At 42.0% G+C, this 19,020-nt stretch overlaps 1 protein-coding gene across 1 annotated transcript in view; it reads left to right on the top strand.

Moving 5' to 3' along the window:
• Nucleotides 1-2,778: 2,778 nt before the first annotated feature.
• The window catches only part of msna (moesin a), an 85,964-nt gene continuing 69,722 nt past the window's right edge, over nt 2,779-19,020 (top strand). The window contains exon 1 of the mRNA XM_070882687.1: nt 2,779-3,111. Coding sequence (XP_070738788.1) covers nt 3,100-3,111 — 12 coding nt within the window. The 5' untranslated portion in view covers nt 2,779-3,099. The remainder of the gene's footprint in view (nt 3,112-19,020) is intronic.

Raw genomic sequence — 19,020 nt, 5'->3', positions numbered from 1 at the left:
TTGTCTCTGTCGAACTCCCCCTCTGGGTTCGACTACATGTTGGGGCATGCCCGACTGCCCTTGTCTGCCTGGAGAACTGTGTGCTGCTTTAACAATGTTGAATCTCTGTCCCAACCATTCCTTAATACAGTATCTCTCGTCTGTTCTGCTCGTGGCTATGCTCGCGTGGTTTAAATCCCAGTTTCTTGTCGCCATTGATACGTCCTTACTATACAGTATAAATGTACACGAGGCCCATGCTTGAGAGAAGGTCAGTCTGTGACCAGTCCTTTATTTCATAGCACTCAAGTGCTGGAAGTGGGTGGAGCTTCCCCTTTTATATCTGAAGGTCTAGGTTAGGAGTGTCTCCCACAAGTTCACCACCTAGTGGTCAGTGTTCTCACAGTGTACAACTCAGGTCAGATTATACATGGGTTACAATGCTGGTTGAATACATAACACGCCTCTTACTACCTGTTTACTATTTATATGCCTTTCGAATACTCTTGGATTACCTTTTATGTTGGCTGCCATTCTATTCTCATACCCTCGCTTGGCCCCTTTTATTTTATTTTTCATTTCTCCTCTGACCTTTATATATTCAGCCTGATTCTCCGATGTATTCTTGACCTGACATCTGTCAAAAGAGCTCTTTTTCTGCTTCATCTTACTCTTTATCTCTTTTGTCATCCAGGGTGCTCTGACTTTCGTTGCCCTACGTGGGAATGTAACTCGACTGTACCAGAACTATTTCCTCTTTAAAGGCAGCTCATTGTTCCACTATAGTTTTGCCTACCCATCTTTGATTCCAATTTACCCGGGCCAGATCTGTTTTTGGGCCTGAATTTGCACAGATGGTCTCCTGGTGTAACTTTAGCAGGAGACACGTGGAACCCTCAAGGATATGGAGGAGACCTAGTATTGTTGAGTTTTGGTCATTTCTGGCATCTTACGCATTCCCTCATAAAGGATGGAACTTCCTACGGTCGTTTACAAAGCAAAGCATCAGCCGGGGTAGGGCCAAGTGAAGGAAGCAGAATTCCTGCTGCTGAGCCTCAGATGGAGCCTGGTGTTTCAGTAGTGGCTGGTATGCCAGAGAGCTGAGGTGCACTGCCCTCCAAATGTGAGCCCCACTATGAACTGCCAAGGGGACTGGACCCCCTAAGAAAGAATTAAAAAAATAATTACTTCCTGGATTGACCCTCTCACTCAGGAGCTCACCAAAGCCACTGCGGTGGTCAGAAGTGGGGCTGAGTATTGCCCGACACCTCATTGGCAGCCACGACAGTTTCCTGGCCCATGGGGCAAGTGGGCACCAAGGAAGTGCGGGAAGTGGAACTTCCATCTGTTGGCTCATGCAAGTAAAATTCCCTTGTACTGATTTCACAACCTCTGTGTTGAAGGGTATCGGTGGGGGGGGGTGCAATCCAAGGGTTTGACATTTATGTACAATGAAGATTTGACTGGACACAGATTCTTGATGAATGCCAATTGTGCAACAACTTACTGTCTTTGATGTTTTTAAAGAATTTACCAATGATAAAAATCATTAAACCATTGATTATTATTTTCACAGGTTTTGTAGAATGGTTTCAAATTCTGCTAAATCCAGATTCAAATCCTTGCAGTTATTAATTTAATTCATTTTTCTCCTAACCAGAATGTGCTGGCACTGGCTTGGGTACAGAATCTCTGGTACCTCATCCGAGTGGCCAATCTTCATGTTTGAAGCTAAACAATGACCTTGAAATTACATTGCATTATACTAGTGTACGAATACAATGTATTTGCCTGAAATTCCCTTTTCCACTATTTTAGTGGGGCTATAAAACAGATTAGCTTTAAAGCAACTGTATTTATGAGAATCCATGCCGATACATTTAGTATTAAAGCCGCCTTTGACTTTGCCTGTCTTGCATAATATTTCTTTGACGTCAAGGTAAGTTCTGGACAGGCCATCAATGGAGACCTGGAAGGGTGTGTGGAAAGATCAGATCCAAGGTGGTGGGCCCTGGAGCAAATACACATTCAACCATCAGAGGCACCCTGAGAGATTTCTGCCAAAGGAGGGCTTTGGTAATCTCCAACAGCATTGATACTGGGGTCTTTCACTTTACAGAGTTGCTACTGACATTGTTGCTATCAGTTGGGAATAAGGCAGTTAATAAGATATCAGTTCTAAAATATCCTCAGCCAGCAAGATACATTTTAATCAAAGGTTAAAGTATGCTGTGGTATAAGTGATTGGTGATACAATGGCACATCACTGTACCAACATTCCCATGGCTGTTCCCCAAATGTTGTTTTTAAACCTGATAAAAGTGTATTGGAAAAAGATGGCAAGCATATGTGAAGGTCCAGAGAGGAAAGGCCATTTGTCCCAATTAGCCTGCTCTAACCAGAGCTCATGTATGATTATTTTATCGTATTCCCCCAACTGGTTACGCCCAACTTTAAGGAACAGTAAGTTCCTTCTCCCACCAAAACTGTTAGTTATACTTCGAAGAACTTGCATTCCACTTCTCAAGAAATGTCATTCAGTTTCCCTTTAAATGTGTTAATTGATCCAGAATCAACCATAATTTCTCAACTCTCTTTAAGACCACTGCTTGCTAAAAGAAAATATAACGTTCGAAAATAATTAATGTTATGTGTTAAATATACTTTGTCTGCAAAAAAAAAATTGCCTCAACCCAGAAAGTTAGATTCGCCACCAGCAGTAGCGCCTGTTACAACGTTGTGAGGCGTGGTCTGCTTCCTCATCGCTTAAAATGTGAACCTTTTCCTGGGTGTGGTGTCACATTCAGACATTCAAGTTCCGTTAGCAGGAAGTTGGGGTTGTGCTTCATGCTAAATGCAAGTAGAGACAGTTTGCAGCGTGTGTGTAACATCGCTCAAGGCGCACTTTCCGAGCGATCTGCTTGCAAGAGCGTGTAATTGAACCGTTTGTCCTGATTTCCATTCCGAATCGCAGCAGAGCGGCGAGAAGCCGATGGGCAGAAGACGCATCTAGTTTTTAAACGGAAAGCGACGATTTGTAGAAGGGGGGGGGAAAAGCTGGTCACTTTTTTTTTGAGCAACGTTTCAGCTGAAGGTAGAGGGAATTTGCAAGACAATAAAATGCCCAAAACGGTAAGCGGACAACTGACAAATCTACATTTTGTATGAACGTGATTGTGTAATGTCTACCGCCTCCTGTAGAATTGAACGATTCTTTTAAAAAGTCAGGTTTATAACTGGAATATGGAGAAATAGTTTTTGGGTTTTTTAAAAAAATAAATAAATTAATTAAACTAGTGCATGCTGCGATAATGTGAGTGTTGATTTAATGGTTTTATTGCAAATTTCTTCTCCAGTCTCCCTCCCCCTCTGAAACTATTGAAACTTCAGTTTCCGCTCCTGCCTGCTAACATGGTTTCAGTTGGCTGGGGCTGAGCAGGGGAGCGCCGGCTGCCAGCCCTGGCCCGCTCTCCGATTAGGAATCGGTAGGGCGCGCCGTGAATGGCTGGGCTCGCTGCCAATCGCAGGCTGCCTCTCAAGTGGAGCAGGGCGGCGGAGTGCACTGTTACTTTTGTAACGGGTTTTTACACTCGCTCAACTCTTTTTTTTTTGACAGTTTTGGACACCAAACTGGCTCAATTGGTAACTTATTATTCTGCATTGGGTCAAGCTCACTCTTGTCACTCATTGTCTTTCGTAATTAGTCAAACGTTTTTAGGACCACATTTTTTTTTGTTGTCAGTAAATGTGCTTTCACGCCATTGGGTTGTAGGTGCAATATTAAAATCTCAAATAGTTTTATTTGGCTGTTGTCCAATTTCTAACGGAACTAAAATGACTCAAAGCTTCCTGCAGTGCGTCATATATGGGATTCTTTCCTAACAGTAGTCTGGTGGGTAACGGGAGAGCCTTATTTGGCAGTTTAGTTACTCCTTGAGCTGTAAGGCCGCAGCTTTAGGACAATGGCCCTGCTTTATCTGAGTTTAACTCCGTTTAATCATTCCTCCCTTTCTTGCCTCCCCACCCTCGCTCGGCCTGTTCGTTTAGTCAAGTCTCGCTTCATTGCAACGGGGCAATTTCTCGTGAACCACCCACTCGGAATTCAGTTTTTTTTTTAAAGTTTAAAACTGCCAACGTGGTGTGCGTTTTGTGAACTTTGAGTTTATACTAAATAAGGTCGTACGAAAAGTTAATTTGAAGTAATGCAAGCTAATAATCTGGCGCCCTTTAATTCTAGCTACATAATCACAATGAATTTAATTGGCAATAAAAGGCCAGTGGAGACACTTATGGATATTCATGGGTATCTCAAAAGGAAATGGAAAGCAGTAACTTGAATGTCAACATTTGGAAGTGATTTTTTTTTTTGTTGTAGGTTTTTGATTTTTAAAACTTCTGGGTGGTGGTGAGAAATATGGGCTGTTACATTCTTGGGAGTTGGTGTGTCTAATATATGTTGGCTGCATTTTAATTCAATTATACAGTGAAGTAATGTGTGGGAAAATATACATATATTCCCCTGACAATCCTATATGGCAACAAAGTTGCAGTACAGTGGCTCTTTTTAAGAGCTGGTTAGTGTGAGCCTTCAGCTATCTTGCTCCTACACTCTGGAATTTGTTATCTCCATCACTGCCCACTGCTCTGCTGACATCATGGATTGCTGTCACAACCTCACATTGTGTTAAGGTCCTTTTTTTTTAAAAAAAAGTTGATGGGTCTCTTTTTTTACAGGAAGAGTGTGCCCTTGTTTCCTGAAGGTGCTGACTCATGTTGGATGCAGTTCTATAGATGTCTGGTGCCTCGCCCAAGGGGCCATTCTTGTGTGCGCCTTAGTGTTGAGTATCAGCAGCCACTGCCACTAGCTAAAATTAGCTAATGTAGCACAAACATAGGATTGAAACTGGCACAGTAGCCAGCCAGGTAGTGCATTTACTCTGAGCCTTCTGAGGAACTATTTAAAGTGTATTAATCAAAGTACTCTTGTGAAAATGTTGACTCTTGTGAACAGCCCTCACCATATGTAGTTTAAATTCAAGTTCACCACTTGGGAATATTTGACATAATTAAAAAAAAAGTACTTTCTAAAGGAAAGTGGGACTTTTAATATAAAGTCTTGCACTCAGCTTTTTATGATTTGGGCAATGCTCAGTTGAGGAGTCAAGTCCCTAAGAGTAATGTGGCGATGGGCTGAGAAGACAACTTTCTTCTCCTGTGTGGGGAAGAGGAGGTAGAGGAAAGGGGGAAAATGGGGTACAGCGCACCACTCGCAAGGTATTAAACTTGGCCTTGCGGCCCTCAAGGAAGCGGAGCACAAGATAGAAATCCATTTCCTTTCTGGAGTGGATATGTCAGGAGTGGGGTGCAGCGCTGCTATGTAGGAAGGGCTCTTCCCTTTTAATTAAAAGGAAGGTCCAAGCTGCAAACTCAGACTTATTTAAAAAAAAAAAAAGTCGTCCTACTTGGACCACTGGGGAGCAGGGGTGCTGTACCAACAGCCCGGCACTCGAGCAGAGTTGGGCTGACTGATCACGACACAGATCCCATGTTCAAAGTGCCAATGGGGCGCAGAAGAAAATCGGAGGATTTTTTTTTACTGCAGCACACCCCTCCTCCCTTCAAGATTCTCCCCATGAGCAGCCGGCTGCCTGGTAAGCAACCCCTGAAACTTGTGGTCATCGCCTGGCTCAGCTTCAGGGGCAAGACCCAGTTTAGGGTCCTGGTGATAACGACATCATCGGCAGAACAGGGCACTATAGATTACCACCATCGCTAAACTCCTGCAGAATTTAACAGGAGTCATTGTGGCCATGCCTGGTCATAAAGTCATTTGCGTCCCCCCCTCCCTCCCTCCCGTGCAAATTACCTGAATTTCTAGGTCTCCTGACCCAACAACTTGTGGGGTGGATTCCATATTTAGCATCTAAATGGTGAGTTCTTTCTTTAGCTTCTGTGACACACCCAAATGCATAAACTGAAAGTTGCTGACTGTTTTTAAAAAGATGCTTTGGAAATTACCCACTTTAAACTGCTGAGCAACCCATTTTGAGATTTCTTTTCTCCACAATAATTTGTTCCTGTTTGGGTTGCTTTTCCAGAGGTGGTAGTTGCTGCTCCATGTTTAAGCAGACTTTTCAACCATGGGGTGGGTGGGGGAGGGGAGGGAGAGGTGTTGCTAACCAAATCCTGCTTTGGCCTGATGTATGTATGCACTTTCTAGGTGATAATTGAGTGTGAGAATCCTGCGATCTTTGCCTTTTCTGGCTCTGGGGTGCTGAAGCCAATTTAGTGCTCCTATTTTTGCTGACTGAGATTGGCTAACTCAACACAGACTGGGGATCAAGCCTGTGAGCTTTATGGTTCCACTACATACTGCCTTTGCCACCCAAGTTAGCTGTTGGGGAAAGTTGTGATGAGGAATGTTTCATAAATACTCATGACTTGTTTCAGGATTAATTGGTACTAGATCTCCCATGGCATTGCTCACCAAGATGGAAGCTATGCTGCATTATAAAGACGGGGGTTTTATATCCTGTAATACACATTTGTACCCTTCCTTTCCAGCAGACAAGTCGAATTGTAAAGTGAACAAAAGTTCTAATTGCTTAGTTTAACTGTTTGGGAACTTTGCAGATTGTGGTGTCCGTTTATCCCCTGGCTCTTGTTGTTTTTGTATCTGTAATGTAGTCTGGCATCATATTCTAGATGCATGTGTTTGGCATTTAGATATCTCATTTGTGGTGCTGGCAGTGGAGGAAATATTTTCCACAGAAGCCATACTAAAATTACTTACTGGTATCCCCAGTGCCTTGCAGTGGTTTTCCTCTGTCTGATTAGCTTTCTGTTTTTAGTTGTTTGGGCAATACTGTGCTTTGCTGTGGAAGACATTTGTTTCATAAATGATGTGCATCAGCCTGCTGGCATTGATCACGAAGATGAAGTGTTTTTGCAGGGAGGAATAGAATATCTCGTCTCGCATAGTGTATTTTATCACCACTCTCCTTTGACTTCTAATGGGATGCAGTTCACATGTTGGATGCTTCCTAGTTCCTTGCCCTCATAGTTTGTTTCCTTCCACCCTGGTGTGAGTCTTGAGGGTAAATATCTCTGTTTGTTGAGTGTTGTAACTGTCCCTGATCCTTCATAAAACCAACACCCACTCTTGCCCAGCAGGAGTCACCATGAGTGGGAACCCTGACAGACTTTCAGGTTAGGGAGCGGAGGGCAATCAGCCAAACTGCTACACTGGCTGACCTCAACTAAGTCAGTACAGACCAGAAATCCACTCTTGAGGCCATCTGGTTTATCGAGTTTAGTGCTTTTTCCTACATTACTGATAGAGTATTCAAACAGGCTCATTTAGACAGACGTTGAAAATTCACAGACCCCCAAGTCAAAGCTACTGCGTGCTGCTCAGCATGTTGCATTAACTCATCAATCAACTTGACATTTTTGGACCTTGGGTAGCGAGCCAATAAAACATTAAAAGACTTTCAATTGAGCCAATAAGGTCAAAGAAGGCGAGTTCTTTTCTGTAAATTGATCCAGGTATAAAGTACAGCCAGTTTGACCATGTGTCTCAGTAAGACAAAGAAACTGGCAATCAGCCAGCAGTTTGTTGCTCTCTGCCGAGATTAAAAAGTTAAAACTACCATCGGAGTTTGTATTTCATTGGAAATTAAGAGATCTAACAATTACAATGGTGACTGCACTCCAAAAGTACCTCATTTGGCTGTAAAGCACTTTGAGGCGTCCTGTGATTGTGATATAAATCCCAGTCTTTATATACCAGGGGATCTGATTTAACTATTAAACTTATTTCTTTGAGGGTTTTGTGATTGTTTCTATGTTGCTTACTCTTTTTTTTTAATAGTGAGGCTGGGTTGGAAACTCAAGCCTTTTTCAGATGCTAGATGAAGGTCTTGCATTTGCTGAAGTGGCCCTGAATGATATAGTATTACAAGTAAACAAATTGCTGTAAGGACAACTAAGACATTTCTGGCAGTCTTGGACAGCATGCACATAGGTATTTGAATTGTGCACCTTGACCACAGTCATTGAAGATAGCTTTTGGGCATTGTACTATCCTTCAACAACACTGGTACAAATCTATGGGCACTGGTCATATTCCCATGCCTTGCCTGAGCAGCCAGTCCATGTATAAACCTTGATGTGCTGTGTGGAGCCCATCCCAGTGAAGTCCAACTTTATTCTCAACTGATATCCAAATGGGTTTATTTTACAGCAGCAACCAAATCACTGGCTAACAATTGGGCGTGGTGACTTTAGGGGGCTGAAATTGCCCCCGACTATGTGTGTGCACTTATTGGTCTTTAAGATTCTATGGGGCGGATCTTGTGCAAGTAATCAGCTTTGTCTTGTATTTCTAATTGGGGCAATGTTGAGGGGTGGAAGTGCCGTTGGATTGGGTCAGCCGCCCCAACGAGTTGCCAGCGCTGCTGATGTCAGCATGATGTGCACGTGCTGTGTCACGCTGCATCGTCAAGTCACTCGCCTTCAGTTAAAGGGGAGGGCTGCTGCGAGCTCTGCAATCATTTTAGTTTGGTCCATTGGGCCAGCGGCCCGGTACCCAAGAGGGGCTGCCGGGCTATCTGTTGGAGGCCTGGCTGAATTCGTAGCCATCATTGTTGGGCCAACCTTGGAGTCGGCTGACAATTAAACTAAAATGGCGGCCGTGGTGGCGCGCCCTCTAAAGGCAGAAGCGCTGCCCAGCCACGGACAACTTCCCACAAGGGAAACCGGTCAGCGGCACCGACTGGCGGCCGCTCCACTCCCGCGGGGGTTGGAAAGGGGGTCGCTGCCAGTCGGAAGGGGGTTGGCACGTGCCCAAAGGGTGGCAGCATGGGCAGTGCGGAAACCCGTTCTGCCGCTCCCAGCCCAAGTCGGCCTATCCATCTGCCACTGGTCAGTAAGGCCTATCGACTCCATTACTGCCTCTTACAGGCAGTACTGGGTCTTGTTTTTTTTCTCTCCTATTCCCACCCCATGACCTGTCTGATATAATTTCCTGTGCTGGCCTTTCTAACTGACACATCAGGAAGTGAAGATAGAATGGTACAGTTGAAATGGAGGCCATTAACTTTGTACTCTGTTTTTTCTCTTTCCTCCCTTTCCCCCCCCCCCCCCCAAATTCTTCTACATCCCTCCCAAAATTGGTTTAAGGCTAAGGTAGCCCAGCTCATGGAAAACGTTGCACATCCAGTCACTTGTATGCCTTGTGTTGCCACTCAGAAGCATGTTTAGTGTTGGATGGTATTTTCTTCAGTAGGCTTGACTAGGATTAGCATACCATGCCTGCTGTGGACAATATAGTTTAGTTCCCAGTTGCAGTTCTGATCTCGTCTCCGGCCTATAGAGAACAAACCACATCAACCAAGGCTGTGGGATTATTGTTAAGCTTTTCTTGTATTGGTGGCCAATTACACTTGAACTACAACCACTACTAGAAAAAGTGCTTCTGTTTGTGGAATTTGCTGCTCTTTTTAAGAACAAATAAAGGGAAAATCTTTCATAACATTTTCCATTTTGTCTTATGGTCTCGAACTTGCTACATGTGATTTTTATAGTGGATAATTTACCAGAGGACTGCTGGCACCCATAGAACTGTATCCCAGCAAAGGGTTCTTCAGAGCTGTGGAGAAAACTTTCCTTTTTTTTTCTTAGTAGAAACATATACAATTGTGCAAAACATTCAGATGTTAAAATAACTGCTGCCATTTGGGTTAATCCTGGGAGATTACAATTTTTATCAAAACATATTCAAACTGATCTTTGAAAGTTCTTTAGTATGTTTTTCCATGAGTTGCTATTACTAGTTTATGACTTTATTGAGTCTTTTTCTTGCAGACATTTTCACATTTGCCCACATGGGCTTAAAAGATTTGTCAATTAATTGAGCTATTTGGTGTGAAACTTCCAAAACCTAAAAGACATTAACTTTCAGCCTATTGACAGATTCTTTGTGCCAGTTTAAATCAGAGTATGAAATTACATCATCTGCACAAATACACTTTTTTTTTAAAGTTTTTATATTGAATTTAGTTGGGTGCTCTGGAGGCTGACTCCAAGTCTTGTGCAACTGGTGGTACCCAAAGTAAACTTTCATTTACTGAGGCTAGTACCTGGGGAAACCAGAGTAAAAATATGTCTTTACTGTGGTCTTAGTGGATGATTCTGGTGAATTGAGCAAATACAAGTTTAATTTAGGGGCTCCACCAGCTATGTGACTTGCATGTTAGAACCTGCTCCACGAAATCCAAGCAGCTTTTTAAATGTCATTCTATACTAGTAGAATGGATAAGATTGAGTTTTCCCCCCCCCCCCCTCCCAAAAAAAATCTCAACTATTGACTAGATCAACTTGCTGAGCCATCTAGAAAGCTTGTACTCAGCATTAATGGCAAACAAATCTCTTTCATTGTGTAAGTTCAGCTGTGTGTTGGCTCAAATGAATTGTTTTTCTTTTGAATAGCATGCTTAATGAAAACCTGCATTTAATTTGAGTTTTGTTGTGGATTTGTAGGGGTTGCAGAGTTTGTTGGTATGCTGGGAGTCTTGGTGCCGGTGAAAGTTACTAAGCAGAGTTAAAAAGCTTGGCCAACTGATAAAGAAAACAGTGGGTGGCAGTGAATTCTTAAGCAGCTAAAATTTATGTATGGTAACCTCCTAGAGGTAAAAAGGCTACTACTTGTGGTTTAGAAACAACTTGCCTTATTGTAAAAGTATCTGTCAAAATGATGAATGCAAAATTTAAAAAATATATTCAACAATTGGGTAAGTTTTCACTTGTGCTGACGATTTGACTTTGAACAAATGAGGCATTATGGGACAAAGCAGTGCATGCTTTTGCTCTGCATCCAACCTCAGAATTCCTGATGTGACTTCAGTGTCCCATTCCACAGCACAAACCTTCTCAAATCAAACCTCCCATTTTGAGGAAGGGCAAACAGTAAGTATGTGATGTTCACCCAGCTCCTGACCCCTTGTATGCGTTGAAGCTTTCAAAACATGAAAAATGTCACTAAGTTGCAGCATATTTTTGTAAGACTCTCTATTCCATACTAAATCTTTCTCTGGGATTGTTCTTTTCCCTTTTCAACAAGGCAGTATTGTTTTTTTTTAAAGCTTGGATTTAATTATTGTGTACTTGCATGGTGACCATATGGAACAAAGATGCAAGGAGGTAGTGTGTCAGCAAATTCGAGATTGGATGTGGCTCAGAAGCCATGAGACTGAACCCCCAAGTGTCAGGGAAAGACTCCAGCTGAGTGGTGTTGGAAAGTTTGTGTGTGTTGGGGGTGGTTGGGATTGTATTTTTATAGCACCTTTCACATTTTGTGGAATATCTTAAATCTGCTCAGAACAAATTTATTTATTTATTTGAAATTTTGATCATTTGTGTAGGTAAATGTGGCAGCTAATTTGCACACAGCTAGGTCCCAAAAGTACTAATTAATCTGTTTGTATTGTTCAGGACAATACTGCACCCCCCCCCCCCCCCCCCACCATTCTTTAAAATGTACCGTGGAAACTTTTATATCCATCTGAACAGATGGATAGGGCTTGGTTTAATGTCTCATCTGAAAGACAATGCTGTATTCCCTTAGTTGTGCATTGAAATGTCGGTCTAGATTTTGTGCTCCATGCCTAGAGTGGGACTGGAACCCAGGACCTCTTGACTCGGAGATGAGTGCTACCACTGAAACAAGATGACACTAGTGAAGTTGAAAGATACTGAAGTGCATTTAAAAAAAAAAACGCTAATCTAGGAGGATAAACTAAATCTTTTTTGTAGTAGTAAAAGGTGGAGTAAATTGGGGCCTGGGATTGGACTAGGCAGCTCCTATGGAGAAAAACACTGGTGCAGACTTGATGGACTGTAACATAATTACAAGAGGGAAATGGATATTTTGGCAGTGTGTCAATGCTGGTGTTCATCCTCCACACAAGCAGTAGTCCTAGTCTCGTGTCTGCCTGTTCTATATCCCTTTTTCCATCAATTACCTATTAAATGTTAACATAGTTTCTGCTTCAACTCAAGTGTGTTCCACAGCCTTAAAACTCTCTCTCTCTCTCTCTCTCTCTCTCTCTCTCCTTTTTTATAATCTGTTTTTTTTCCCTAAAATCTTTTGCATCTATGTTCCCTTATTGAAATTGGTAACTAGGCAGGCTTGGTTCTGACATCTGCTTTTGCTGTCCATGTATCTGATGGGGCAGAAATTTATATTTGCAAACCAAGCAGCTTCTGTTTGTTTTGTTGCGAAAATGTGGGTTGCTTAGTTCAAAAGGCTTGCCTACAATGTAAGCTGGTGCTGATCGTGATGTATGAAATGTTTTGTTTGGATAATTTCACTTATTGATTGTCCAATCTTCCACCAAAGTTTTTCGGTTGCCTTCTCTGAATACTAAGGTTTTTATTTGAGAAAGTGCCAAGGCCCATGATGTAAGACACCACCAAGCTTGAAAAGAATGGGAGATAATGTAAATCAGTGGATTGTGCAAGGAAAAGAATGAATTCTGTAACTGAATCTTGGAAAAGATGAATTCAAGCAGGAAAACTGTAGTGAGCATTGGGTGAAAGATGAATTTTTTTTTTTTGTTTGAAGCTGTTTTTTTTGGGTGGTGGGGGAAGATCGAGATGAGGAATTAATTCTATATCAATTTGTAGTCAGTCACCGGTTACGATACTAAAATGTTTGAATGTGAAATAGCGCAGATTTTTGCCAGTGATATTGTTTTTTAAAAGAAAAATACATATTCATATTCCGGTCTAATGAGAATTTCAAACAATTGCTGTTCCACTTGACTGACACGTAAAATCTTGTTAACGTGGCTGCTTTAATGGGGCCCATGCAAATGTTGACACAATTCTTGGGGGTGCAGGTGGGGGCAACATCCTAACTTCCAAAAGATGGTGTTAGCTGCTTAAAGGCAAACAATGCTATGGTAGAAAACATTTGGTTATAACCAGGAATATTATCCCAATAATAGAATACATTTAGAACTCTGTTGCAAGAGTCCAGGGACCCTCTAACCAATACTGTTAACTTGACAAGTAACCTGTTTAGCACAAAGTCCTGGATTAGTTAATTGTAGATGAACACTTCATTTCATTTACTTAGCTGAACAAAGATAATTGCCAAAATCTTGGAACATCTTTGATGTACTTTAAGATTTTTTTACTAATGCCTATTGAGGTGCAGTACTGTGTATATGAAGCATTTTTTTATAAAGTTTGGGGGCAGATTCTTGACTGGATTTTCTTGCTGAGAAGGGATGTCATATCTCAGAACCACAATTGCTACAGAATATTTGGTGATCTGTGTCACGACCGTTCTCTGCTGCCTCTGAACAAGTTCGAGCTCTTTTTTTAAAAAAAAAAATACACAATTTGGAACAAGCTTTGCTGCCACTTTTTTCTCTAGAAACTACTGCAGAATAACAATGTGTCTTTTATGCAGCATCCTTTTTAACGTGATAAAAGTCCCACGGTGCTTTTAATTAAAATATTTGGTTTCAATCTGCTGCAAATGGTATTTGATGAGCTGGAGACATTGTTTAGTCCATTTTCTGAGTCCAAGTTGTTAACTTGGCTGCTTTAATGGGGCCCATTATTGAGGCTTTAAAGATTTGTACAAAATCTATCTAGCACTGAAGGTAAGTCATTACTAATTACAATCGTTGTTGTCCTTCATCTTGGTTCTTAAGAGCCAAAGATTTTGTTAACTAAACTGAAAAGGAATTTTTTTTTTTTAAGTTGTCTAGTTTTCACTGTTAATGCTGTAGAATTGAGGTCAGATGCAGATGCTTGAAAATTAGTTTTAAAAAAAAAAACCCCAATGCATTTAATAAAACGGGAGGTTGCGAGCAGTTCTACTTGCTCCAGAGCGGAGCTACTGACCTCATAGCCTCTCCATCACACAAGCCACTTATTTCCCCCTCTAATATTATCTGTCCCACCTCAGCCCATTTTGCTGCTGAAACTGTCACCATGCCTTTGTCTCTTCCAATGCTCTTGTGCCAGCTCTCGAGTTTGTCCAAAACTCTGCTGCCTGTATTCTGTCCCACACCAAGTCCAGTCCACCCATCATCAAGGCACTATATGAATGGATGTGGTGCAGATTTGATGTTTTTATGCTAGGCCACTGCAATTAGCTGGTTTCCAGTACCATACTGCACCTGTACCACCAGCTGCAATCCAGATATATTTACTGGGATTTGCTAAGCCTTTACCTTTTTTTTTTATATATAAAGAAAGAAACCTGACCTTGGAAAATGCAGGGCATGTTAGCCTTCAGATCACAACTGGCTGTGTGCAATCTGTGTTGGGAACCAGCAGTACTTTGCACTGGTCTTGTAACTTTAGCTGCAAAGTAGTAGTCATGGATGCTGTTGAACCTGTACTGTTCACCAAAATGAAGGGGATTCCCCATTTGAGATGGTATTCATCTGTGATACAGCAATATCCAGAGATTTTGTATCTGCCTCCTTTTTGAAGGTTGAGATGTTTCTACAAGTGTACAATTTTTTTTTGGCATCCTGTTTCTCCCTTGCCTTCACCCTCCCCCACTTCCCAATTACACCTTTATTTACTTCGTTAACATAAATCGTTTACATATAAAATCTATAACATCAGTACAAAAAAATTTCAGTCTTGCTTATGGATGCTGAAGGGGAATAAGAGAATTGTGTGGTACTGAAGAACATCTGCATTTTTCTTTCTTTCTTTTTGTTTGAAAGTGCAAATCTTAACTGCAGGTCAATCATGTTTTCTTCCCTGTTACTAATGGAAGAAAGGACTGATTCCCTGCACAATTATCCTGTTCTAAAAATAACTTTAATTATGAGCATGTATTTCTGTCCTTGCTCTCTTCCTACACACACACTCCATGGGTTTTGTAGCTTTTTTAAAAATAATTATTCTTTAGAAGTGACTTGTACTGTGTACACCCTGAACATTATTTCTTCCTTCCAATCATAAGAACATAAATAAGGCTCCTCGAGCCTGCTCCGCCATTTAATAAGATCATGGCTGATCTGATCATGGACTTAGCTCCACTTCCCTGCCCACTCCCTCCCTCCCTCCCTCCCCTTATCAACTCAAAAAATCTCTGTCTTAAATATATTTAATGACCCAGTGCTCTGGGGCAGAAATCCACAGATTTACAATCTCCAAGACATTCTTCCTCTTAACCGTTTTAAATGGGCGGCCCCTTATTCTGAGAATATGGGCCCGAACTTGGTGAAGGCCTCCATCTACAAAAGGGCTGCTGAGGGTTCTTTGGTTGGGATTTTCATCACCCAGGTCCCTCTTGAGGTCGGCGGGCAGCAAATGTTCAACGACGTTGGCAATCTGGGCGGGAGCTCTCATCCTCGGCGGCAGAGGCGCTTGCTGCCCAAGTGCTGCTGAGGATGGAGACGGACCCACGGAGGATCGAAGAACTAAATTTAAAAAAAAAAAAAAAAAATCTGCTGACCTTCATGGGACCCCATCCAGGTAAGTATCTGTAAAGAAATAATTTAAACAAACTTTTTTTTACTACATCTTCACACTTGCCGTTGAGAACGGAGCTGCCTGCACTCAGCAGCCTGCCGCTGACTACCACCCGTATGAATATGGCATCTCGGCGGGCGGGAGTGTACTTGCGTGCATCGGCCGTCAGCAGGCACTTCCTGGCGGCTCTCCCCTCGCACTTGCTCCAGGCCATGATGAAAGTGGCACTGGGTGGTTCGAGAGGAATGTCGGCAATTGCTGTAAGTTCTCCAATTTCGGCGCTTATGTGGAAATATCCTCTGCGTCCACTTAGTCGTTCCCCCTAATTATCTTGTATGTTTCGATAAGATCACCTCTCGTCCTTCTGAACTCCCATGTGTATAGGCCCAACCTATCTTCATAAGTCAACCCCCTCATCTCCAGAATCAACCTAGTGAACCTTCTCTGAACTGCCTCCAATGCAAGTATATCCTTAAATACGGAGAATAAAACTGTACGCCGTACTCCAGGTGTGGCCTCACCAATACCCTGTACAGTTGTAGCAGGACTTCTCTGCTTTTATACTCTCTTTTTCCCCCCCCCCCCCCCCCTTGCAATAAAGGCCAACATTCCATTTGCCTTCCTGATTACTTGCTGTGCCTGCATACTAACTGTTTCATGCACAGGGACCCCCAGGTCCCTCTTTTGCAGCACTTGCAATTTTTTTCCATTTAAATTATAATTTTGCTCTTCTAATTTTTCTGCCAAAGTGGATAACCTCACATTTTGCCTCATTATATTCCATCTGTAAAATTTTTGCCCGCTCACTTAGCCTGTCTATATCCCTTTGCAGATTTTCTGTGTCCTCACAATTTACTTTCCCACTCATCTTTATCATCAACAAACTTGACTGCATTACACTTGGTCACTTCATCCAAGTCATTAATATAGATTGTAAATAGTTGAGGACCCAGCACCGATCCCTGCGGCACCCCATTAATCACTGTTTGCCAACCAGAAAATGACCCATTTATCCCGACTCTGTTTTCTGTTAGCCAATCCTCTATCCATGCTAACATATTACATAGAATCATAGAAAATAGGTGCAGGAGTAGGCCATTCGGCCCTTTGAGCCTGCACCACCATTCAGTATGATCATGCAATTTCAGTACCCCATTCCTGCTTTCCCTCCATACCCCTTGAGCCCTTTAGCTGTAAGGGCCACATTTAACTCCCTTTGAATATATCTAACGAACTGGCCTCCACTTTCTGTGGTAGAGAATTCCACAGATTCACAATTCTGAGTGAAGAATTTTCTTCTCATCTCAGTCCTAAATGGCTTACCCCTTATCCTTAGACTGTGACCCCTAGTTCTGGACTTCCCCCAATATTGGGAACATTCTTCCTGTGTCTAACCTGTCCATTCCTGTCAATTTTATGTTTGAGATTCCCTCATTCATCTAAATTCCAGTGAAATATAAGCCTAGTTGATCCAGTCTTTCTTATGTCAGTCCTGGGAATCAGTTTGGTGAACCTTTGCACTCCCTCAATAGCAAGAACGTCCTTCCTCAGATTAAGAGACCAAAACTATACACAATATTCAAGGTGAGGCCTCACCAAGGCCCTGTACAACTGCAGCAAGACCTACCTGCTCCAATGCTCAAATCCTCTCGCTATGAAGGCCAACATGCCATTTGCCGCCTTCACTGCCTGCTGTACCTGCATGCCAACTTTCAATGACTGATGTACCATGACACCCTTAACCCTATGAACTTTTATCTTGTGCGGTAACCTTTTAGGTGGCACCTTATTGAATGTCTTCTGGAAATCCAAATACATCACATCCACTGGTTCTCCCTTATCGTTACATCATCCAAGAACGTCAGCAAATTTGTCAAACATAATTTCCCTTTCATAAAACCATGCTGACTCTACTTGATTTATGCTTTTCCAAATGTCCTGCTACTGCTTCCTTAATAATGGACTCTAGCATTTTTCCAACGACAGATGTTAGGCTAACTAGTCTATAGTTTCCTGCTTTTTGTCTGCCTTTTTTTTAAATAGGGACATTACATTTGCGATTTTCCAATCCACTAGGACTGCCCCAGAATCCAGAGAATTTTGGTAGATTACAACCTCTGCAGCCACTACTTTTAAGACCCTAGGATGTAAGCCCATCAGCTCCAGGGGACTTGTTCGCCTTTAATTGAATTGACTGACCGTACTGCAACTTGATGACTCTGCACAACTGCAAAACTATGGGATCAGCACAAATTTATTGCATGTTGAGATGAGGCCAATACAGTATTTGCTAATGAGAGATTTAGAAGTTGGTCCTTGGCACTTCCGACACAATGGGGGATGTTTGTTTTACTGAAGGAGTGGGTGAGGTGCAAACCAGAGAAGTGCAGTAATTCTGAAACCTAGTGTTCTGTCCACATTATTATTTAAATTGGGGGGGGGGGGGGGGGGGGAACCAGCCAGGATATAATAAATCTTGTGCTTGTTGTATACTGCATAAGGAACTACATTTCCAAACACTTAATATACAATGAATTAATTTGAAGTGCAGTGACTTGTGTAGGTAAAATCATTTTATGTAGAAATTAAAATACTTTGAATTTAAAAGCTGCTTTGATGTTAGGAATAGTATGATCTTGGGTGTGTGACTTTTGTGATGTCCACTTGAGTTTATGAAACACCCAGCAAAATGTACTAAATGTCGTTTCAAATCTGGGCTGTGCGCAGAAGGAACATTTTGCACTTTAACAATAGGGCAAAGTAATGATGGCTACAAACCTGCCACTGCTGGGAACAATTTGATAGAATTAGGTTTATTACATAAATATGTTGCGCGACATTCAAAAATGATTTTTATTGAGCATCCAAAGGTAAGGGCCAAGGTTGAGAAGAGTAAGAGAATGCAAGGTAAATCAAACGTATGATTGATTTTAAATGATATCAAGCTTTTGCTTTAAAAAGGAAAGATGGGAGGATGGCAGAGAGCTCTGCTGATATGGGCTAAGATTTTTTTTCCTCCCTTATACTTTAATAGTATTGTGTGAAATAAGTAACCACATTGCTGCCTGCATAAACTCTAATGTGATTTTTTTTTTAAAACCTAATTGTAATAATTACCCTTCAACTAACAGCATGATGTGACTTTTTTGGTGTTTTTCTTCCCTCTCTGAATTTGCTCAGATGTAGATTTTGGGTAGCAGTCACCAACTGGCCAATCAAGTGGGCATCAGCAGGCTCTCGAATTGCAACAGCATTACATTTGAGTCCAGCCTTGTTATCTGATGTCCACACATCTCTGGTTGCCAGCAGAGACGACAACTGAAAGAATAAAAGATAAACCAAGTGAGCAACTGGAGTGCTCCACTGGATTAGGAGTGGGTATTCTCTGACTCACCCCCTTCCCCTGACCATTCCAGGGGCACTGAAGCTACTTGTAGTACACTAACAGGCATTTGACTAATGTTTGGTTAGGTTTTTAAAATCTGCATATTACTAAATTGATCTGAAACATTCAAATATCAAGCGCAT

The sequence above is a fragment of the Pristiophorus japonicus genome, chromosome 6 (assembly GCF_044704955.1).
Source record: "Pristiophorus japonicus isolate sPriJap1 chromosome 6, sPriJap1.hap1, whole genome shotgun sequence".
Lineage (NCBI taxonomy): Eukaryota > Metazoa > Chordata > Chondrichthyes > Pristiophoridae > Pristiophorus > Pristiophorus japonicus.
Note: the sequence above shows the minus strand (reverse complement) of the source record. Positions and strands in the feature narration are given on the sequence as shown.